Genomic DNA, 25,016 nt, shown 5'->3' with positions numbered 1-25,016 from the left:
TTCATACATACATGTAGATTTGGCAAAAAAAAAAAAAAAGAATTGTTTCTGGTCAGGACAGTTTGTCTATAATAATTTATATGTCTGAGGTCAAAGGTAAACGACATATATACATATTATAAAACATACAACTAATTTAAAAGAATTCATTTCATTATAAATGGCATTCAACAATAATTTTAGCATATAAACATTATACATCATTATATCAACTTATTTTACTATTTAATTTCTACTATTATTAGACATTCTAGATGCATTTCACATTCACTCAATAAAATTGTAAAGAAAACATCTGAGGTCAAAAGTACAACAGATACAAAATGTAAAACATAACGAATTCAAAGAATTCATTTCACAGTACGTAGAACTCAGGTGATTTTCTTCTACTCTTAGATGTACTGTAAATATGCTATGTGATGATTACTTGTATTTTTATTTCAATGGCAAGATTTACAATAGGAATAAGAATTGCTTTCTGAAATCTTGAGCTATGTATTCGTTAAGAAACGGTGTGTGAATAAAATGCAGAATGTCTAATAATGTAGTAGAAAAAGTATATATGTTGACTGTATCATGTATAAGATAGGATGATATATATTATGCCAAGGGGTTTATTCTTTAAATTTTGACTGTTTCTTCAGTTCAAATCTATGATACATATACCATCTCTATCATAAATCTATACCTGTAGTATCACATGCTTAGGTGTTGAAACTAGTCAGAAATTCAAGCTGTTTTTGAACTAAATTAGTACAAATATATGGCAGGAGTTAACAAATGTAAATTGGGCTTGCCTTTGACATACTTACAGGAATATATTATCTTATCACATGACTACAACGCTGTAAATCTTGTACACGTTTTCATGTACATGTAAATTGAATGTGAACCACCTGTTTGGATTTCTGATAACTGTGATTATCAATATTTACATTGTGAAGTCAAGAATATAACACATGAAATAATCTAGAGATATGTTGTATTATCATTACAAATAGTTATTACTGACGTGAACAGTGAAGTCAAACTATAACCTGTTAAAATTTGCCAAAACATGACATGTTATTTTGAAAATGTGTCATCATCACAGTTTGACACGTCCCTGAAATTTAGGACAAAATTTTCATTATTTTAATAATATAACTGACACTTACAAATAATGATAACCCCACTTTAGGACAATTTTGGTTAATTACAATTACCATAAATGTATGTATGTATGTTTTGGGGGAGGGAAAGGGAGGGGAGGGGAGGGGAGGTTAGTGATGACTGTTACAATACTGCTTTTACATATAACATATCAAATTTATATTTACTACATCAGCACTATTAATATATTGTTTCACTCATTAACATTTCAACACTGAAACTAGCTTGTCTGTGAAGCACATACAAATACAATTCAACAGACACTTCCTACATGTACTGCATATAAATTATCATAATACAATTTACATATATATAAAACATATAGATATATGATACCATAAGTCTGAAATTTATTAATTTTTAAATGTATAATCTATATAATTTTATTTTATGATGTTGAATTTATTTTAAATTTACAAGCCCTTCATCATATCTTTTCATCACTCTCTTTTCTACAACTCCTGTACACTAGACCTGCAATGGCACTGTCAAAAGATCCCACCCCTCCATGTCCTCGCCTTGTTACAACTGCCAACATTAAAGCGTGGATGAATGGAACCTGTTGCAAACAGGAAAAGTAAACAACTGAATCAGATTAATAACACTTGGTACAGCATGTTGGAAGTACAGAGACTTACATTACATTTCATCATTTGATAAGAACATACTCTTACATAATTGTCCACATTCACAAACAAATTTGAAGTTCCCATGGCATTTTATGTACACACAAAGCAGCCATAAAACTGTTCTTATCAACCCATGAAATGGAATACAAGCCTTTACTGTTCCAACCTGTTCTGCCAATTAGTGTTATTAATCCAATTCAGTTGTTTACTTTCGCTGTTTGTAACAGGTTCCGTTCGTCCACGGTCTGATGGCTGCAGTTGGATAAACTGTAACCAGAGACTTTTTGTTACACAAATACTGTGGTTTATTATTCTTTCAATGTATGTAGTAATTCATTGACTGAAGTGTTTGTATCCACACCCTTTGTCAATACATGTATACATTAGAATTTTACTTGCTTAAGTAAGGATCAGAAATGCATATTTCTGTGTCTACATTATTAATATCTAAATCAATTATGGGCTGGGTGATGTATTAACTTTCTGTTCTCTTTATTGGTAGGTAATTTGTAACTGTATAATCACATGCCACTCACACTCTTACAACTACTACTGTAACAGTAACCATTGTTCATTTATCCTATATACTATGATGTGGTGGGTATTTGTTAATTGATATTAAAGTCAACAAGTAATATTTAGTATATTTGAACACCATGTATGCTTAAATTTTAAAAGTGAAATAATACATGTATTGACTTATATACATAATACTCGATCATCGCATATATATAGTATTACTTCTGGTACACTTCAATTTATGCTTCAAACTTGTCATACCTGTATAATATATATAGGATACAGTGAGGCATGTGAGTGCTAAGCTGTATATCCTACTACTAATACCATGGCTCCTTTTGTGGTAATGACTTGATCATATATATATTCATTATTCAACTGCACCGTCATCTCCACTTTAATTTGGCAAATAAATAGTGTACTTTAATACAACTGTATCACTTTTGTGTAGTGGCATAAGCTGAGTTTCTAAGCTTTTCACTCAAGTGAAAATACTCACGCAAAACCTCAATTAAACTATTCTAGTATAATATTAATTTCAATGCATGCCTTCAATGACATTAGAGTTGTCTTCTGGGAATTGTTTAAACAGTTGATTACATAGTAGAGATTTCCTCAACATTTTTTTGATACCTATGATAAATTACATCATCGGATCATATACGACATATCTTGATACCAGGTTTGAGTTCAGTCAATTGCAAGTGATAGGTACGTATGCTTCAGTATGTAGAATACTACTAGTGCCTTTTAGATATGCAGCAAAATTACCTCCAAATGTTTTAACTCAGCTTGTGCCCCTTATAAGATAAAGTAACAAAGTTGACACCTAATTGCAGGGGTGAACAAATCTACTGGTCCTGGGTCCGGGACTAGCAATTTTTTTGGGCGGACCACACAAATTTTACCTTGTCTGGTCCGTCGGACCAGTACCTTACTGTTAATAACTATGTTAAAAAGTCGCCTGAATATACAGATTCATAGGCAAGATTTAATGTTTCACATTAGCGGGACCTGGGACCACTAATTCTTTCACAGCAGGACCACTGGATTTTTTAAGGCACTGGTCCGGGGACCACCAGTTCACAAAATGATTTATTCACCCCTGAATTGTCATTCCTTACATCTATCTAGTGTCTGTTGCTACCAGTAAAAGTGATTCCATATTCACACCAAGTTATTTCGGCTCCCAAAATAAGCTATGGAGCCAAAATACACTGTACATGCTTTGTGCTCAACATATTTTCTTAAGCTATTCTTAAGTTACCATATTAATGATACCAAAGATGTCACTGCCATTATTAAATTCATATTTATTACAATCTGACTGGTTTAAATTACTTACACCTTAATATAAATCAAACTGTTATGTTCTAACTGGTTATATTTAGCATTTTTAATAGAGCATTGATGACAGCCTATGTGTGTAGAATTACAAATACCACACTAGAGTGGTTCATAGCCCTGCATAATGGCAGGTCATGCCCCTGACATTTAAGACAAGTACTGTCCATTACATTCACATCATTCAATCTGCCTTCTCACCCATCCCCCTTAATACTTATCAGTGCAGAGAGGGTGACAACCCTATACAAATGACAGGTTATACCAGTCTTTTATAATGACATGTTATACCCCAGACATTAGACAAATACTGTTTATAACATGATGTGCATTGATCTGTCTCTTCATTTCACTTCCCTAGTCCCATCTCCCTACTCCCCCCCCCCTTCCTCTGCATAATAACAGGTCATGCTCCTGATGTTTAACAAATATCGTTTATAACATGAACATTAATATATGTCTACATTTCATCTCCCCTCCATGCATACTGAAATGTGATACCCCTGACAATTGATAAATACTGTTAATATTACAATATTTGCCTCTTCATTTCACTCCCACCCCTCCCCCACCCCCATTCAAGTGATGTGTCATACCCCTGACATTATATTCAAACAAATGTTATCCATTACATGTACTACAGTTATCCATATATTCCCTATTGCTAGGTCTACCAAACTAAAGCAGTTGACAGTCCTGCATAATGAAAGGTCATACCCCTGACATTAGACAAATGCTATACATCTATTACACATACATCAATCTGCCTATTATACACTTTATCCCCTATTGCTGTAACAGTATGACTAATTTATACCACAGGGATCTCATTTGAGATAAATCATGTGAGAAGTTAAACACCTGTTTGTACAGATTATTCAGATGATATCTAATCCTAAATTATTACTCACCGCTTTTATTTCAATAATTTCATAATTGAAATTAATTATTCTCTCTGACTGCATATCATTAGTAGATTCCTTGTATTTGTAGAGTACTACACATTCAACCTTAGTTTGGTCTTGTAATGTTTTGCCTGAATGATTTCATAATTCAAATTAATTTCTCTCTGACTGCTCATCACTCAGTAGATTCCATAGTATCATATAAACATACAGTACTACTACAGACTACATGTTCAATCTTAACTTGTTCCAGTAATGTTTACTTGAAAAATTTCATAATTCAAATTAATTCTCTCATTCACCCTTAGTTTGGTCTAGTAATGTTTTGCCTCAATGATTTTATAATTCAAATTAATTCTCTCTGACTGCTCATCACTCAGTACTGAGTATCATATTTATAACATACAGTACTTCTAGCTACATGTTCAACTTTCAACCTTAGTTTGTTCTAGTAATGTTTGCCAAAAATTTCATAATTCAAATTAATTCTCCCTGACTGCACATCACTTGTAACTAAATTCCCCAGTATACATACTTGAATGTATAAGTGCGGTCTTCAGTGTTTACCCAAACATGCATCAAAATTCTAACATCGATAATGTGAAGTTTAGATTCTATTGTCAATATGTTACAGAATGACCATCAATTTTGACATCTCATCATCTACCGATAGTTGTTGCATATGCAAGAAATAGGTTTTTCATTAGAATAGGCAAGTCTTTTCCAGGTTTTCCTAGCTACATTATAATGTATATTGACATTAATGAAATAAACATATATAATTAATTAACAGACTACTGATTAGATAAGCTCTAAATGTGATGACCCAGGATTGCTCATTTATACTAGTATTTGGCCGAGAAAAACAGTTGTCTGTCAGAAATATAGAAAAGATGGTTAAATGGAAATATTTCATTTCTATAGATACCAAATTACTGCCAACTGCAAAAAAATCTTGCTTTTTTATTAAATTCTCTCGTATTTGTATGAAATGAAACCAAATTTATTTTGTGTACTGTACTGCAAATGAAATGTAGATTTTTGAATATTACTAATATGATGGAAAAATGGGCGTTTCACAATTCTTGAAAATGGCTGTTTCTTGTCAAACATACATGTAAAATTGACATGAGTAGACATGTCTGAATAGGGGAAAGGTTGCTCAAACAATTTCATTTCAATGAAAAATAAGAAAAAAGACATCCAGTTGGATATTTTGACAAATTATCTTTCACAACCATGCAAGATTTCATTTTCACACAAATATTATGAAAGAACACTAAAAGTTCTTGACAACCGAAACAATTTTTTTTTGTATTTTACAAAAAAAAATTGACCAGTGTATAGGTTTCTAGATATGGAAAGAACAAGTATGTAGAATGAACCCAGACAGTCCCTAGACACAGACTATATTAATCAATGCTAGCGGTTGTTATCTGTACAAGAATTCTATTTTAAGAGTAGCTAGCCGGCTATGAATGATCACTCATAAACCAGTAACCTCCCACAGCTTACATATCTCCCTGATATCATTCACAAACCAGTGACGTCCCACAGTTTACATATCTCCAGTAACATCCCACAGCTGTATCTCCCTGATATCACTTATATGACATACAGATACTTACATACAGGAGGGCTATGACCTCAACATAACACATACCTCTAGTTTAAGTGTACAAATTTGTATCAACTAATTATAATATATCCTTTTAACTAAATTTTGAAGATTTATTTTTCAATAATGCCGATAGGTGTATGAACATAATAAATTCATTATTTTCTTTTCATAAATAGTAAAATACTCCAAATTCAATAATTCACTTAGGCTGAATGTATAAAACATTGTTGATCAGAGTTTGCACACACCCTCCTGAACCCACCCCCTACTAGTCACTGCATGAGCAGGCCAACTGTACTACAACTGGTTGGCCCCCTACTTTCTTATTTTGGCCAACTAAGTTCTTTATCTAAATAAAACCCTGCACATGTGTCAGGTATAATTTTAAACCCTGACTCGTAAGGTCTTGAATTACGCTATCTTTCAGGAGCTGCAGGGATTTTACAGTTACTGTATCAGTCTTTCGTTCTGGACCAACTTTTTTCTATAACTGTGACGGATACTCAACTTTTAATCCAACATGGACCTTTAAAACTTACTAATTTTATTTTGAATTGAAAAGATTGTAAATAGTATCAATGACATCTGAAATGAAATTAATAACATATTACGGTCATCAAAAGAACAGTCCTAATTTTTGAATGGGCATATGTATAGTATTACATCATATAAGATTTGATAATGGCAGAAATAATAATTATATATAAAATGAAATATACCAATTACATCCATATATGGTCATTTAATCTATCCACTCATTTGGGAATAAATGTAGACAATTATTTTAAAGACTGCATCCTGTGATATATAGATATTGTTAGTCTAGGAAGGATTTAATCAAGGAGATTGTGAAGGTTAGTTTTATAAAGGAATGGTTTAAATTATGCAGTGGTATTTTATCACAAGGTTAAATTCTGATTCAAACTGTGATGGCTTGCTTACTTTATTTACCACTTCAAAATCAAAAACATTATAACAATATTATATCATATATATTATATATATAAAGAAATTGAGATATGTTCCTACATCAGATCTTAATCAGATTGGGGTTAAATTATGCAGTTGGTATTTTATTGCCAGGATAACAGCTCTGTGAAATGTAAATCTCCTGTGAAATTGTTCACACCTATCCTACATCTATGTTGATTGTACATGGAGTTAAAATAATGCTACATTATAATTTATATTACATACAGACAATAAATCAAACAGATAATAGTATATGAAAGTATTTATGTCAAACATAACACTATTAACAGGCTTTAACAGGCAAGATATTAATGGTGATTTTTTTATTAATGATGATCTTGTTATTAATAATGATCTTGTATATTATAAGTTATCAACTTGTCTACTTAATATTCATACTTAATAATTGTTCACAAGTAATAATTCATTACTCTTTATTTCATAAATTGAAAATATTTTTTTTTCTAAGGATGCCATGATTAATGTTTACTGTCTCATTTTGAAATACACAACATATTTACTCATGAATATTCATGAGTATGGTACAGTACTGTTACAGCAACTGCAGTGATCTGTCTATACTATTCTGAATCAAATAAAATTTCACTGTATAGAAATACATGTAGAACACTTCAGTTAAAAGAGCACCACTGAAGGTCAATTACTCTATTATTAACATAGTTGAGATATTAGTGCTATTTATTCAGAATTCCACTACAAATCCTACACTTACTGGCTACCAGCAACTTATACAATTAGTATCAGTTGCAGATAATGGCCTTTTTACTACCTGCTGTAAACTACACTGTAACACTACCTTATACATAAATTTGAACTTTTAGGCTAACTCTCACAGACTTCTGATGCTTTGTGTTGTGAATAAACAATGTTGATGGTAAACATTTTGTACAACATCATTGTATATGGCCAATGCAAATTGCTTCCTTGAAAATGTATATTAATTATTATTTCGGTACATAAGTTACAAATGTACACACAATTTTGCGTAACTGCGAACAATGAATAAAAATATTCCCTGGGATATTGAACAGCAAAATGCATTCTTTCAGGAAAACTGTGATGAGTATATACATGTAGATCTGTCCTAGTTATTACACATAGATTTAATCACGAATCCAAATGTTCAAATATACAATTTCCTTGTGACACCAGAAATTCTAGTGTTCATGCACATATACATGTTTCTTGAAAAATTCTTGTTGATTTTTGGAATCGACTGTCAAGCTAATTTTAAATTCATTTATTCAGATATAAAAGCTTATTAACATTTTAGAAAATAATACATTTTATATCATCCAATAATGACTTTTTCATGGATCAAATTTGACTTCGAAAAAAGAGTACTCTACAGTGAAAGCAGTGATTTTGATATGTGTAATATTTTAAAATGTACATGATAACATAAAAGGTATAAGATTTCCAACCATAAGTTCAAAATACAGGACAATCTGGTCCTTGGCATATTGACTTTTATTCCTATTTTAAGCACTACACACAGATGCTCAAATGAAATCAAATGGTAGAACACTTGCAAAAACAGAATTACATATATATTTGACATGTTTCACATGCTATTTTATCTTTGATACAGTAATGTTTTTACATGCATTACATAACTTTTTAATATAAAATACCTTCATTGTGAGCACAGCTTAATATGTCAATGGGTATTTAAATGGAATATTATTAATTGCGATATTAAATCTAAATGTGTTTTGTTAGCATACTGGATTTATCATGGTATAATTTATACAGTAACAGCAACAGATGTGTATTGTTACATAACTAACATATGTCAGGACATGTTATTAATGTCATAAATTATCAATATTTGCATGTATGTGAATAATAAATCAAATCTCAGATTTCCTGTCATTTTATATCATAAATTCGCTGACCTGGTATTACTCTGTTGAACAGGGCACTGAAAGCTAGTAAGAATTTTTGGAAACCTTTACAGTTGAGCTTCGAGACACTGCAGTTTCCATTTGTGATGTTAAATCACATTTATTTTGCATATTAAACGTGCGTTTTCATTTATAAACTATTTTTGTACACTTTTTTCTACTATCACTGATTAACATTTATTTCAATGTATAATCTCAATTTACATATTTTCCTATCATCATCAGAAAAAATCATATTTCATCTCAGCTATCACAATTTCATAAATATTTAATATATCAAAGTTATAAATACATATTTTGTGCTATGAAATATATTCACCATAAATTCATGGCATAATTTATAGTTATACATGCATATATGACACAAAAGTCCTTTCCAAATTGAGAAACAAAATACATCAAATATGAAAATTGGACATTTCAATAAGTATTTAATAGCTGCAAACACCAGAACTGTTGTAACATGTAGTGGATATTTTTTGATATGTGAAATCATTATTATGAAACAAAAGATATTGAAATTTGTACAGTTTTTCTTCAATTCTGGTCTGGGGTAAAATTTGGATGTGTTATTGTCAAGAAATAACTGGAAAAAATTCAGCTTAAAATACAAACAAATACCCTGTGGTAGAAAGATGATTTTAAATATTAAATGCACTTGGCAGCCAACTTTCCTGTGAAGGAGACCAAATTATCTTGATATACTAGTAGGTCAGATCACTGAAGAATGAATTCTGATATCTTTTAAAATCCCTTTTTGATTAATTAATAATTATTTACAACAAACAAATACCATTTTAATATAATAGAGAGGATAATTTCAGCAAGTTCAATATATTTGACAGTATCCAGTCTGTGTAGGAATGTTAAGCTCACGTTTGGGTCATCGATCGAACGATTGGATCAATAAAACTCATGAACGGAATTACTCTTTGAACTTGATTAATTTAATTGTTCTAGCTCAATGAACTAGTTTTATGGGTGCGAAATATTTGATGTACCTGACAGAATGTAAAGAAAAGGTAATAAACCACTGTGAATTAGAATGTAATATAATTGAATACTGTCAGGTTTTTAATAGTCATTATCATCATAATGACCATGGGTTGTTATTTTTTTTATTAGGTACACTATTGAAAGGGTATGCCATATATTTGACATAAACTGGTACTTATCATGTAGTACACGTATCTTTATGTTTAACTAGATATGCATGTACCATGACCCTTCCCAAGCAGGCTATATCAATTCCTTAGCTCTCATTTATTGAGGTCAATAATATCACAAATTATAATAGCTGATGAGAGAAATATGAGACAAAAATTTATGTTTTCATATGTAAATTGTCTTTATTGTACTACACAATGGCATTGTTTGAAACAGATGTTGAAAGAGATTAGTTTTACCAGGGTATTGTAAATATGGTCCACAACTCTTGGAGAGGTGTTCATGATTTGGCCTTGGACAACTTCTACCTTTAAGCATTTGTGTACACTTTAACAACTGTTGCCATGGATTTAGCACTATAAGTGGTACCGTATGGCCATGGAACAAGTCAATTTATGTGTACCGTATCAGCAAAATTAAGCAAAAATTGGTGAAATTTCAGATGGACTTGTATATTTTCAACTGAATCTGAAAAGACTGTACAGCAAAATGGTTCAAATGGTATTGTAAGTTTACAATGGGATATGTTGGCTGGATTACATACCAGTAAGTGTTCTTTGTAATTGATACATAATTATCTAGTGTAATTATATACATGTATATATTGTAAGCAACAGGTAGACATTGTTCAAATTATAATGACACTTCTCTAAATTTCTACATATATTTCAAATCAAGTACATTGTACATTCATGCAAATACTTGAATATTGTAATTCCTCTTCATTCTTTGATCAAATCAGAATTTCTATGTTCAAGTTCATTATGAATTTAGGTCAGTATGAAAAAATGCTACATAAAGACACTATTAAAAAAAAAACGTCATCATGATAGAAATAATGCCTACAACCATATTCAATCAATTTTCACAGAGTTCACTCAGAAATGAGTATGTCAGTCGATCTATTAAGCCAAACTGGTGAGCTACATGGTTTAACATAGGAATGTCATGATAACACAGTACCATGGCTATACAGTGTAGTATAGTAAGGCAGGGCTACTTGTTGATAAAAGGCACAGAGTATATCAAAACACATGACTTGGGAATGTGGATCTCAACATATGAAACTATTCAAGTAAAACGCTAACCAAAATATGAAAACGTTAAACGACAAGACTTACCCATAGATAGGTTGATGATTGTTATATGTAAACATCGTATGTAACTGTCAACAGTACATGTATACTGTATATGTGGGAGTGAATCGGTACTATAGCAGTCACCAGTGTATACAAGAATTGTCAATTGAACAATATATATAAAATAGGTCATCGATAGTAACTGTGCTATCAGCACGGCAGTCACACTGGGAATGCCGTAGTAATATGCTCTACGATGACTGTGACCAGACCTCGAACACTAGATGCAAATCTGGTATGATAATACCATTGTGTGTGTCTACATATTGTTAACATATAAAGCAAGAAAACAATAGAATTCTGACACATTGTTGTTTATTGTATTTTTATTCTGACAGACTGGTTATGTAAACAAACCAAGGCAGTGAAATTGTATTGTTAGTCTTTGATTATCGTAGTCTCATGAATATTACAACTCGGTGGTTGTACATTTTATACTGGGACATAATTTGAAGCAAATGTACTGGAACTGTTCTGCTTCACGTACAATACAGGGTGGTTCACGCACATGATTGCCTGATTGTCAAGACTGTTGTTTAAGGTTATAATCCCTGACTAGACAATCCAACAGATTAAATACTATTCTTTTTTACTTTCACCACAACACAATTATCTTTTGTATGTTGGAGGACACGGATCAGCTATACTGGTCAAGCTGTTGGTGCTAAAAAACATGTTGTGGTTCAGAAAACCCATGCTTACTTAGATTTCTCTTGCTGACCTTGAAAGTTTTAAAACCTTTGTCAAAAGTTTGTACAGGATGCAAGTTGTGGTTGTGGAAATTATGAAAATTATCAAATTCAATTTTTAGAATAAAACCTTGCTTAAGTGGCACAGGCTGAGTTAATAAACTTTTCAATATGTGAAAATACTAATCAACACATAAACATTTATTTGAACTATTCTTAGACTGGTATAATGTTAATGTCAATGCATACTTTCTATAAGATTACAATCATGTTCTGGCATTGTTAGAACAGTTGATTGCATAGTGGGGAGTCCCTGTACATTTGTTGATACATAAATAACGCCATTAGATCGTTCATCTAGTACCATGTTATATCTAGTACCATTTTTGAGTTCAGTTAATTGCAAGTGATGGTTAACTTAATATGCCAGTATGTAGAATACTGCGAGTACCTTTTAATATACAGAAAAAAGTACACCCAAAAACATATCGTGCCCCTTTAATTAAAATGTTACTCCTTGGTTCTTTAACACACATTTTCATACCTGATTGAAAGATACGAAGATATGACACAAATAAAATACTTCCCTCTCTAGCTTGTAAAGTATGTTATTATTACCACATATATCATGTGACCTCAGCTCATTATTTGGTAAGAAATTCTGTTGTGGGTAAGAAATTCTGGCATGCTATTGATACAGACAAAGATTATAAATTGAACTTTCAGAATGTGTCAATCAAAGAATATGTTTGTTATACATGTAATGTGCCTGTATGACCACCCCTCTAATGTCAAACATTTGGTATGGTCCTACTAACACCTGTATGCAATCTTTCTCATAAGGCTTACAAGTTGAACATCATGAATATACATGTACTGATCAAGGCATAAATAGGGGTGAGCTTCATAGGACAGTCAGAGCTAGTTATCATTATTTCAGGAAGTCATTTTTACTGCAAGCAATAGGGATGTTTAAAAATTACCAGTCATGGTGTTGTGCTGTGCAGCATTTACATAATTTTACTGTAATGATTTTTATATCTTTGTCTTGTACCAATCCCTGTATTATATGAAAACAGTACTGCATAGCTTTTTGACATAATATTTTAAGTTTATGAAAAAAATTATATATTTTCTATTATTGAGTAGTATCATTCTAATGAACCATATTTGAATTTGTTGAAAATAATTGTCTAATCTTTTCCATGACAAGTTGCTTATTACCAAGAAAACTGTTTTATATTTATATATTATAACTGAGAGTGGGTCGGAATTTTATTTAACAAAGTTACCCTTTTTGAAAGTTAAATGAATGCCTGACAGAATAAGTACAGACGAATCATTCCTATCATGGCAAATCCCCAGCTGAAGTATCTTGGTTATTTTGGGAGAAATTCAATACCAAGTAGATAAATAAATTTAACGATCCCAGTTTATTGTGTCAGGGGAACAAGATGTGAAAGAATGCAGTCCTAGTTAAAGTGTTTTGGCATGGACTGTCTAACATTATCAACATGATCTAGTACAAAATGTAAATGTATGTCTTTAAAACACAATATACTTGTACCATGTTGAGGACATCATCAGATCATCCATATGACCTCTGTGACAAATGACACCTATGTGTTGTGTCAGCAGTCCTGGTGAAATGAGATTATCAGATCACCCACGCTGCCTCTCATCATTGACATCATAAGGTCATTTATATGACCCCAATCATCAATGACATTATCAGGTCACCCATATGACCCCTGTCATCAATGACATCATTAGGTAATTTATATGACCCTATCATTAATGACATCACCATCCATATGAACGGTCATCAATGACATCACCATCCATATGACCCCTGTCATCAATGACATCACCATCCATATGACCCCTGTCATCAATGACATCACCATCCATATGACCCCTGTCATCAATGACATCACTAGGCCATCCATACAACCCCTGTCATCAATGACATCATCAGGTCATCCCGGAACTGTCATAGATGACATAAATTCTGCAAAAGTCCTTTTATATAATATTGCCATTATAGGGTCATCCTGGCAACTGTTGACAGTGTTGTCATTCATAACACCAAAATAACCATGTCATGGTGACATCATCTCACTATTTTCAGGCATCTGTATCATCAGGTCATGTGATTTCAGTGACCCCTGACATTAATGACATCATCAGGTCATCCTACAATGCAGCAACTCATAACACCAACATTTCAGCAGTCAGTTTACATGATAACATCATTCTAGCAGCCCCTGTCATCAATAACATCAAGGCATCCATGCAAAACCTTGTCATGTCATGGGTGACATCACCTCACTATTTGCAGCCATTTCTGCCATGGATGACATCATCAGTTCATGACCCCTGACATCAGGTTGTCTCCTGTTAGATTGATGACATCAACATTTCAGCAGTCAGTAACACAATTCTAGCAACCCCTGTCATTAATAACATCAAAGCATCCATGCAAAACTTTGTTCTGTCATGGATGAAACCATACCAGACTATCCTTTGTTAAGAATGACATCATCGGGTCATTCCAGTGACCCTACTGACATTCCAGACAAAAGATGACCGCATTTCACTGTCTACCACAATTCATATGATAATATACCCGCACACAACACACAACACAATAACTAAATTTAAACCATTGTGAGTAACTTTCATTTTCCAGAAATTACTCACCTGTATTCTGAATTGTTGACTACAAATGAATACTTCAATCAGCTGATCATATTTCAATTGGAAAAATGCAAAAAAAAAAAACATTTGATACCACTTCTCTTGTACTTTTTTAGACCACCATATCTCTATCTGTACAAACCATGCATATATTATCCATAACTCCTCACATGAATAATTTCAAGTGACACTTATTTTTTCATCTTTTGATTGGTCGTTGACTACAATTGTTGTATTTAGTCATTTTAAGGTCCAAAGTTTTAGGCCAAAACTGACATTTGTATGTTGTACATTTGTAGTTTATTTAACAAAAATATGATGGGAAGTTTACTTATCAGCATGAAGACAAAGTGTTGTATTTCATCATCATATCTTTGTACCCAATTACAAATAATTTCTTGTAATTTTTCAATGCAAGTTAATACACAGTATTAGTGAATACCTGCTAAAACCCAACCCTACCTATTATGGTACGACTAGAGTGTGCCCTGAATAAGGTTATGTTATGTGATATTTATAGAATAGTTTTATCAATACATACTTCCTACAGACTACTGGTATTTCCTGACAACAACATTCAAAAATCCTTTCAAGTCCAGTAGCAGCATCCCCTTGCATTATTTGTGTCTGTCAGTTGTAGACATATTATACGCTGACTTTCGATTTCCTTTTGGCTATCTGTAAAGCTTACAACACTTCAACATAGCTGTATTGCACCCAACTTAAAAACAGTTGGTCACTATCACCCCTGTCTTTCAATTTTTGGGTCATCCTGACATTTTTTGGGGACACAAAAAATGTTCTATCTCATCTCACACAACATACAGTCATTACTGATGTTATGATTTCATATTATACTTCATGAAAATTTGATGTTTGATGACTGCCAATGTTTTACATGCTACCTGAGGCTGCTGAGACAGTGAGAGTATAGTATCATACGATGCAAATATTAAACAAACATTTATTGTTAGAATTGAAGGACACACCCAGCTTTCAATAGGATAACAATTTCATATTGGATGAAGCCTCTACGGTCTAACATTTAACAATTAATTCATTTTACAGTCTGTTAAATTACCAAACATCCCTAGCCGTAATGAAAAAGAGTACTGCTCTCAGCTGCATAGCTTTTGACATAATATAAATTATTTTAAGTTTATGAAAAATAATTATAGTTTTTCTGACTAGTATTGTTCTAATGAACCATATTTGAATTTTGTTGAAAGTAATTATCTTATTTGTTCCATAACAAGTTGCTAATTACCTAGAAAACCATTATAACTGAGAGGGGGTCGGAATTTTATTTAACAAAGTTACCCCTTTTGAAAGGTCAATATCTTACAATCTGTTGATTGTCAAACATCCCTAGCCCTAATCCCATATTATGTTACCTGTCTCTTTATTGTGTTGTGCTAGACTCTTTATTGTGTTGTGCTAGACTCTTTTTGTGTTGTGCTAGACTAGTGCTCTTCAATTTTGTAAAAATATGAAAATATCATAAATTTAATTAAACAGTTTGATTTCCAGGTACAAATTAAAGTTTGTTTTTGGAATAGATTGATTTTATTCTAAAAACAAACTACATTTGTACAAGGAAGTCAAAATTATTTTTTTTTTCATAAACATGTCATAAAGCTTGCAATAATATATAATATTTTTTTAAACAACACTTAGGTGGCTATTTTCTTTTTGATCACACTTTTAATTAAACACGGGAATGAATAAACGAAAGAATTACAGGAAATTATCAATTGAATCAAAGATTAAAACCAAAGTTCAAATTTAGGGGAAGGGGTCGATAAAAATGAACGATGTTGTCATCAAAATGCAAAAAGAAAAGTATTACATCATAAAGTACACAATATTTGGGTAACATTACAAAATATTAAAATTAAGTTATTCCTTAACCCTTTAACACCCTGTTTTTAGGGGTGTAATTACAGGGTAACTAGAAACCAAATTAATGGCATTTTTTAAAAATTCACATATTTGATACTGTATTACACACAACAATTACAAATTTATAAGAAAATATTCAAAAACTGGAAAATAGGTAACAATTCACATCTTAATATTTTTCTAAATCTTGCTTGATTTTATCATTATCATGGCTGCATGCCAGGTCAATGACCTCTCTCCAAGAACAAGATTGCATACCGTGAATGATACCAAAATATATTATAAATTTTATTTAATTTGCATCATTTTTAGGATGATAAATTCTTCCTACACAGTATCGATCTTTTTCTCCTAGTCCCACATGACATTAGTCATGAATATCTCCACACCTGTTTTATTTCTGCCATCAAAACATATATTATGTAAATTTGAAGACATCTCACGTACAGAAGAAGTAGAATTTTAAAAACTAACTATAATAAATGGCTGAAAATTTCCATTTTCCTTTTTACATAATGTTTAAAATTAACTTTACAAAATACAGTGGCTGAAAATTTTCATTTCATCTTTAATTTTTAAATAACATAATGTAAACCTACTATATAAAAATACAAATATGAAAATTTTCATTCATTTTTAAATAATATAATTAATAATATAAAAATACAAATATGACATTTTTTCTATTTATCAATATTAATGAAGGAGCCATATAATCTTGATACATGCTGTGATAAGCTTGGAAGTCAAATAGTTTCAGTAAAATGAAATGAAATGAAATGAAAACCCCACCATAAATTTAGCCATATCAATAGCTCCAACACATTTCAATTTCATCATGCCAACACATATATGATATGGTTTACATAGTCTAATATCACTTGCAATGTGCTTCCAATATTATCAAAAAATCTAGTAATTTTTTGATGCACCGAAAACTCCTACATAGCCATATCACTTGCTGTCATATAAACACATGAAAAATTTATTAGTTTCACCATATATATTAATATAATTAAATAGTCTAAATTTCTTATGTTCTGATAGGTTAAAAATCAAACAATTTTTTTTAAGCCAAAATGAAATGAAAACTCTTTATCAATTTCACCATATCATAACTACAACATATTTGATGTACACCATGTGACCAAATGATATTGATTTTAACAGTTTCAATAACCTTCATGTTTAATGTACTGTGAAATTACATAATGCAAGGATCTCTATAATAACATTTTATAATTCATATAGTAAAAAATGTAAGGTCATAAAAACGTTTAGTTCATCTTTTTCTATAGGTATATACATACACAAGGCCAATATATGACTCACAAATGCACGAATGACTCATTATACCGCGTAAAGAAAGCTAGACGAGGGTGTTATATTTTATTATTCGTGAATAATTTTGAATGGACAGAATAAATCAGAGTCTAGTCTACTAAAATAGCAAAAATTTTGGGCAAAAAAAAATTGTCAGGAAAACGTAAGACTGGGTATGAAAATTTCTCAAAAGTGTCCTCGGGATAATATGTCGTGATTTCTGAAACCAAGGCACGTCCTACAAGCTTTTACCGCGTGACATGACCCTCCCCCATCATTCATTACAAGCCAGCTCACGTACGTAAATCGACGGAGAATGAGTTCTTTGCACTTCATACTCAGTGAGTAAAGTGTAGAAATCCCTTGAATTGTTAGTTTTGTGTAGAAAAAAATATATCACCTTAGACTTTCTTTTCCTCTGTTTCATCAGAAAATATAATCTTACCTTGATCGGTCCATCGCTGATGAATAATTTATCTAAAACAGGGGACCACAGTGGTGACAGCTAGCGGCAACAATGTACTCATACCTTCACAACATTTCTCTGGCTGGCTGTTCACGGGAAGTCGTAGACCGGAAGTTCAATGTAAATTTACATATTTATGTGTTTGTGAGGACGGCAGTTTCGAACAAGGCGATGTTTCAGTCTCACGTGTGCAGAAAATTTCTGAAAATAAACTAGTTGATGTCTTCACATTAAAAAGTAATATATCGAGAGTATCAATGTAGATTTTAAAGAAAAAAATAGTATCAGATATGAAATATTTTATCCGAAACTATTAGACTAAGTCTTTCTGTTCCCGTTTTTCTTATCTCCAGTGCGAGTCATTACTGGAGGAAAGATTTAAGAACAGTCGCCCTGTTGGCCTAACAACGAGTGGTGTGAAAACAAAATCTGCATTACGTTGCGTTCGCTCTCTGTTGTTTGGTTTCTTTGCTTCAACATCAAGCGGACACAATTCCGTAAAAAATCTTCCTATATATCTGATCAGGTAAGTGAAGCTGCGGAGCGTATATCGTTCAGTTAGTAACAGAAAAGCCGCTATTTAAATCAAATGTGTTGTGGGTCGGTCATAGAAAGATACATGTTGATGTTGGGGTAGAAACACGGTGTACATTGCTGGGGTACACTTCGTCCACTGTCAGCAGTAATGGCCAGTGATATGGGTCTCTATTTATAGGTCGATGCGTTGTCATCAATCCACCGATTAATTACAAGTTTTCTATCGCGAGAACATACGAAATCACCAAGAGTAGTTGTTTTGGTGACAATGATGTATAGCCAGTCAGTTGCTGCTAAAAGTGTCCAGAATGTTGAGGAAACCATGTTCAAGCAGTCTGGCTGTGTAGGACTGTGTACTGAGATGAGTGTGATATTGATAGATACACAAGTTCATGTTTTAGAAATCTAATTTTTCAATCAGGGCATAATCCAAAATAATAATATAAGCATGACACAAAACATAATAATTTGACTCACATCAAATTTGTTTTATTTCGTTTGCTTTACAATTAGTAATCTTTTTCAAGTGAAATATTATTCTGTTTTAATATTTGTTTATTTTGATAATCAAAATACAATTACATTATAATCTATGAAAATTGCATTCTTTGTTGTTAGCCAAAAAACACACATTTGTGTATTAAAGTTAAGTTGCAACTCTAGGTTGAAAGATATGTGATTGTGGATGTACTTGATACCTCTTGCATAAAAACACACAATGTGTGTAACTAGTTATTGGGAGGAGCTGCCACTACAATGAATGTTTTGGCACCCCAGCAGATATTTCTGTAGAGGTATTTTTACAATGCCAATCTTTGGTTTCTATGATAATGTCATCAATTAGAATAATCAACATATGTATTTCAATTTTAAAAAATGTACATTACCATATTAATTACTATAATACTCACCTATATGTGTGTCACTGACTAGATGTTTTTCTAGGTCAATAAATGAGCAGGATATAACTCACACCCCACCCCTACCTCACCTGTAAGATATGACATGTTGTGCCTCCCTATTAAGAGGCTTGTTTATGACTGAACAACACAACATGCAATATCTCACAGTCTATTTCCACCCTACCCACCCTGAAATATTATTCCACATTTATAAGATAAATGTTTTTTTCTTTAGATTTTCTCTATCAACAATACATTTACTGTATTTTTATAAGATACTCATCACAAAATTTCCACACACTTCGATTGTAGGTACAACATTTAATATAGTGAAGCCATACAAAGGCTAAAGCTAAGGCAAAATGAGTGCAGACAGTCGAGGCAGGAAAAATCGGGTTCATGTGTATGCCCGTACACGACCCACTGCTCACTTTGCTCATGATATGCTGCAGTTCATGCCGGATGGAAAGGTAAGGAACAACAGTGCTCAGTGTTTGATGGTGATGCCATTAATCTTATAAGAGAATGCTTGAAACTTTGACAGCAAGAATTTGTCAAGTCACAAAACAACTGTTATCTGATTAATGGTGCAATAGAGTGTACTTGTAGGGCTTCAGTCATCATTCCTATCATCACAGCTATACTGTAGTATACTATATGTAGGTTACTTGAAGCTATTCATTTTACACTTACAAAGTAAAAAGTAATTGATCTAAAGCTTTCGTTTACAGTGTCAATCTTTTCCCCTTTAAAATTGTCTGCAGAAGTTTCTTATTTGTCAACATTTGAGTCATATCGTATCCAATACTACGGCACATTGGAATTGTGATTTCCTCACAGGCCATATCACCATTGGCCAATGATTGCCTACAAAGACAAAAAAGGCTAGTAGAGCTGGTTTCAGTATTGCCATATTTATAATATTTGTTTAATGTTTAGAATCCAAAAAAAAAATGGGAAGAATCCTGGAAGTATTATTTGAATTGTCATTGATCTCTGACCTTTTCTCACCAGACTGTTAACATCCATGGCAGAAAAGACAACAGACGAGGAGTGGTCAACAATCAGTTGTTGGACTGGTCATTTAAAATGGATGGAATTCTACATAATGCCAGTCAGGACGAACTTTACGACAGCGTTGCATCTGGTATGGTCACGAATCTATTAGACGGTTACAATGGAACGCTGCTGTGTTACGGACAGACTGGTGCTGGAAAAACATTTACCATGACAGGAGCTACAGAGAATTATAAACATAGGGGAGTTATACCCAGAGCCATAGCACAGGTATGTCACTATATTTAAAATATGCCATGTTAGGGCGCCCTCGTGCATCAACCTACCCCTCTCAGAATAACAGCTACAGAGAATTATAAACATGGGGGAGTTATACCCAGGGCCATAGCACAGGTATGGCATTATATTTACTATTTAAAGTATGCCATGTTGGGGCACCCTCGTGCATCAACCTACCCCTCTCAGAATGAAAAAAAACATTGACAGTGTATATTGTCTGTTTTAGATATTTGAACACTTTTTTCTTACAACAATCAGAAAGTGGTGAACAGTTCGTTTCTTAAAGTATTTTGTTTTTGTAAAACTGTCTTACTGTTGGTAAGATTATAGTGAAATTAACTGTTCATATATGCATTATGATTGAAGTACAAAGTTGGAGTTTAATAGGAGCATATGTTCTCCTCAATAAAGTTGGAAGAACGCAGATCCCTCTCGTAATTTTTGATGAATTGAAAATTACACACTTACTACTGAACTTGGTGTCAATTTGGTGTCAATGTATTCACCTGGAATCCCATGGTATTCACTTTCTAGAAATAATCAGCTGTTGACCATAAACAGTGGTAGCACTGTCATTTTGTTATCAAAATTTTACATCTTGATAGCCAAACAAAGGCAAATATTCATCTTGTCTTTCTATTTTGTAGGTTTACAGAGAAGTGGAAGACAGACCAGAACATGCAATCACAGTCCGTATTTCCTACCTAGAGATTTACAATGAAACGATGTTTGATTTGTTGTCAACATTACCTGATTCCATCCAGTCAGTTCCACAAATGACCATAGTTGAGGATGAAAGTGGTGGTGTTTATGTCAAAGGATTATCCGTCCATCTAGCACACAATGAAGAAGAAGCTTTAAATCTTTTATTTGAGGTAATTTGACTTTTTTTATGATGACTGCCCTCTATGGTAGTTGTGGAATTTTGTGTAATAATGCCATATGTGGCGAGAATGGGATTTTTGTGTATAGCACCCTCACTGGTGAGAACGGGATTTTGTGCTCGGCGCCATCTGTGGAGATTTTGAGATATGAGAAATAGATTGAAATGTGTATTGGTCCCTCAAAGAGGCCTATAGGGCCCTAAGTGCAGTAGCTTCATGGCCACATGTCAACCATACATCAAAATACTGCATAACAAAAATCGGTCATGGAATAAGAAAATGGCCACCTTAAATATGGCAAGAGAGTCCTTTTCGACATTCCATGGCTAAAATGTTACAATAAATAATATTTACAAACAATTCATGTGTTTTCTTCATTCCACCAAGTTTACACTGACATGTTCTGGAAATTTCAAATTAAACAGGACTTTACATTTGTAACATATTTTTTTTGTTACTTTCAGGGTGAAACCAACCGTGCTATTGCAGCTCATTCCTTGAACAGTGTCTCTTCCCGGTCACATTGCATATTTACCATTCATGTTGAATCCAGATCAAGAACAGAGTCAAATGCAAAGTACATGAAATCTAAACTCAACTTAGTAGACTTGGCAGGATCAGAAAGACTAGGGAAGACAGGGGTAAGTTATTTTATACGTCAGTCAAGTTTCCTCTTTTTCTGACCAGTTAAGGGGCCATAATTATGTCAGTAGCTTCACTCTATATTCATATACACATACACCAACTCTCCACACCACTGCCAAGCAGGATACAAAACTGTGTGACTTGGGGACCTGACGATTTAAAACTCTCACTCAAACTGTGTGACCCTTGACCTCTGTATATCAGTCAATTTTTGGTTCCTGATTACTCACTACTCATGAAGACAGTGACATCAAGGAAAATCAAATTTGTTATCATGAGAAAAATATTTCAAGCCCTTGAAGCTCAGCCGATTGTTGACGTTATAGTAAAGATTTTATTTTTGTCCAATTTTAGAAGACAAGTGAAAAAAAAATTACAACATAGTACACTCTGAATGGCTTCAGTATCGTAATCAAATTTTATATAAATTTGAGTAAACGTTCACTAGCAATATGCTGGGAATGGTAGGGGAAATGTAAGAGCCATTAATCCTTGGGCCCCACATGACCAACTTCTAGGTTAGCCTCATCATCTTTCATTATGAGAGCTTAGTGGTAAAACTATAATACAAAATAATATGAAGAACAAAAAATTGTGGTATAGTATTAGTAACTAATAGCATGTATCAAAAATTAATAACTTTTATTTTTTTTTACTTTCATCTACAGTCTGCAGGGAAAACCGCTATGGAGGCCATGTATATTAATAAATCATTGTCCTTCCTGGAACAAACTGTAATAGCTCTAGCAGACAGAAAGAGAGAACATATTCCATACAGGCAAACTAAATTAACACATGCATTGAAAGACTCTATAGGTAAGTACAATTTTGATCTCCAAAAGTAAATTCTATTTATTTTCTTGTTTGTTATTTCGCCAATCCTGCCAGATTGAATATTTTCTAAATCTATTTTCAATGCACATCTAACAGTTACAGACCTCATATATATCATTGTTACTTATACTTATACTAATAATAAAATTAAATCTAGCAGAAAGTTTTATGTTCCAAAATCTAGAAACATACAGGAATCTATTGGTCAGACTTTATAAAGTTGAAGCATTGGTGACTTTACAACTTTCTAGGAACTTTATTATCTGCACAATTTTTGCAACCTTATATAATCTGTTACCATGGTGATAAGATAGGATTGGACCTGGTAGAACAATAGAGGTGAACAAGAGTTTTAATTTAGTGTTTCTTGGCAACCGAGTGAAAATTATGTGACGTGAAATCATAAAATGACTTTCCAGAACCCGAAGTTTATGAAATACCTGTATTTCCAGGAGTTGCTTCCCTTCTAAGGCTATCTGAATGCTAGCCCAGTCAGAAAGCATTTCTTTAGGTGTATTACTAGTATACACCCTCATCCAGTTACTGAAAATAGTGTGAGACCATGTTAAGATGCCCTCACCCACCAGCCAGCAAAAGAGGAGGTCAAAGGTCAAAGCGGTCAGAATAACACAACATATCTCTATATTTACAGGTGGTAACTGTCATACAATCATGATAGCAAACATCTGGGGTGAAGAACCACAAATAGAGGAAACTATTTCAACGTTACGATTTGCTACTCGTATAATGTGTATTGCCAGTCAACCTGCTGTGAATGAGTATTTTGATCCAGCACTACAAGTTAAGAAATTAGAAAAGGAGATAACGTCACTTAAACAGGAACTTGCTATGCATGACACTTTGGTAAGATAATTAGTTCATCATTACTATACTGTTAGTGATTTTAAAGATGCACCCTCAGAGTCCATCTTTGTGTGCGACTTTTGTTTTTATTGTGTAAATTCCTCATCAAACTGATTTTTGTTTTCTAATGAATTTTTGCACATATTTATGTTCAAGTTGCGAAAGTCTAAAATGTAGGGTGTCAGGTTTTAATGAGTTATCCCTTTTAGTAAAGTGCTTATCATCCATATATGGTCATGTCCATATATGGTCATGTCCATATATGGTCATGTCTCTCCCTCTAGATAAACACATTATAAAAATTAGGACATGATTAATAATCATATATAAGCAATGGGTGTAGATTCACATGTGAAATTCAACTTTCAACTTTGAACCCTCTTATAGACCAATCGCAGTCAAGTGACATATGAACCTCTGTCAGATGCTCAACAATATGAAATCCAACAACAAGTCAGACGCTATCTAGATGGGAATCTTGATGAAGTTGACATCATTAATGTAAGGCAGATTCAAGCAGTATTTGGAGCTTTCAAAACCATTGTAACTCAGATGGAAACTGATGTAGAAGCTCGACTTAGAGGCAAGTTTACGCTCA

The 25,016-nt window shown here is 32.8% G+C and overlaps 2 protein-coding genes across 7 annotated transcripts in view; one reads left to right on the top strand and one right to left on the bottom strand.

Annotated features, from left to right (window-relative positions):
* LOC144451068 (alsin-like) overlaps window positions 1-18,549 on the bottom strand; it is a 48,310-nt gene extending 29,761 nt beyond the window's left edge. For all 6 annotated transcript variants that reach the window (XM_078141832.1, XM_078141833.1, XM_078141837.1 and 3 more), the window contains exon 1: window positions 18,436-18,549. In XM_078141832.1, coding sequence (XP_077997958.1) covers window positions 18,436-18,449 — 14 coding nt within the window. In that variant the 5' untranslated portion in view covers window positions 18,450-18,549. The remainder of the gene's footprint in view (window positions 1-18,435) is intronic.
* Window positions 18,550-18,855: 306 nt separating this feature from the next.
* The window catches only part of LOC144450673 (kinesin-like protein KIF9), a 14,697-nt gene continuing 8,536 nt past the window's right edge, over window positions 18,856-25,016 (top strand). Inside the window, exons 1-8 of the mRNA XM_078141326.1 lie at window positions 18,856-18,982; window positions 20,208-20,365; window positions 20,910-21,182; window positions 21,839-22,066; window positions 22,540-22,716; window positions 23,389-23,536; window positions 24,207-24,418; window positions 24,806-25,016. The exon at window positions 24,806-25,016 is cut by the window's right edge and continues 41 nt beyond it. Coding sequence (XP_077997452.1) covers window positions 20,258-20,365; window positions 20,910-21,182; window positions 21,839-22,066; window positions 22,540-22,716; window positions 23,389-23,536; window positions 24,207-24,418; window positions 24,806-25,016 — 1,357 coding nt within the window. The 5' untranslated portion in view covers window positions 18,856-18,982; window positions 20,208-20,257. The remainder of the gene's footprint in view (window positions 18,983-20,207; window positions 20,366-20,909; window positions 21,183-21,838; window positions 22,067-22,539; window positions 22,717-23,388; window positions 23,537-24,206; window positions 24,419-24,805) is intronic.

The sequence above is a fragment of the Glandiceps talaboti genome, chromosome 20 (genome assembly GCF_964340395.1).
Source record: "Glandiceps talaboti chromosome 20, keGlaTala1.1, whole genome shotgun sequence".
In the NCBI taxonomy this organism is placed as follows: Eukaryota; Metazoa; Hemichordata; class Enteropneusta; family Spengelidae; genus Glandiceps; species Glandiceps talaboti.
The sequence above is the reverse complement of the archived record's forward strand: the minus strand, read 5'-3'. Positions and strand labels throughout refer to the sequence as shown.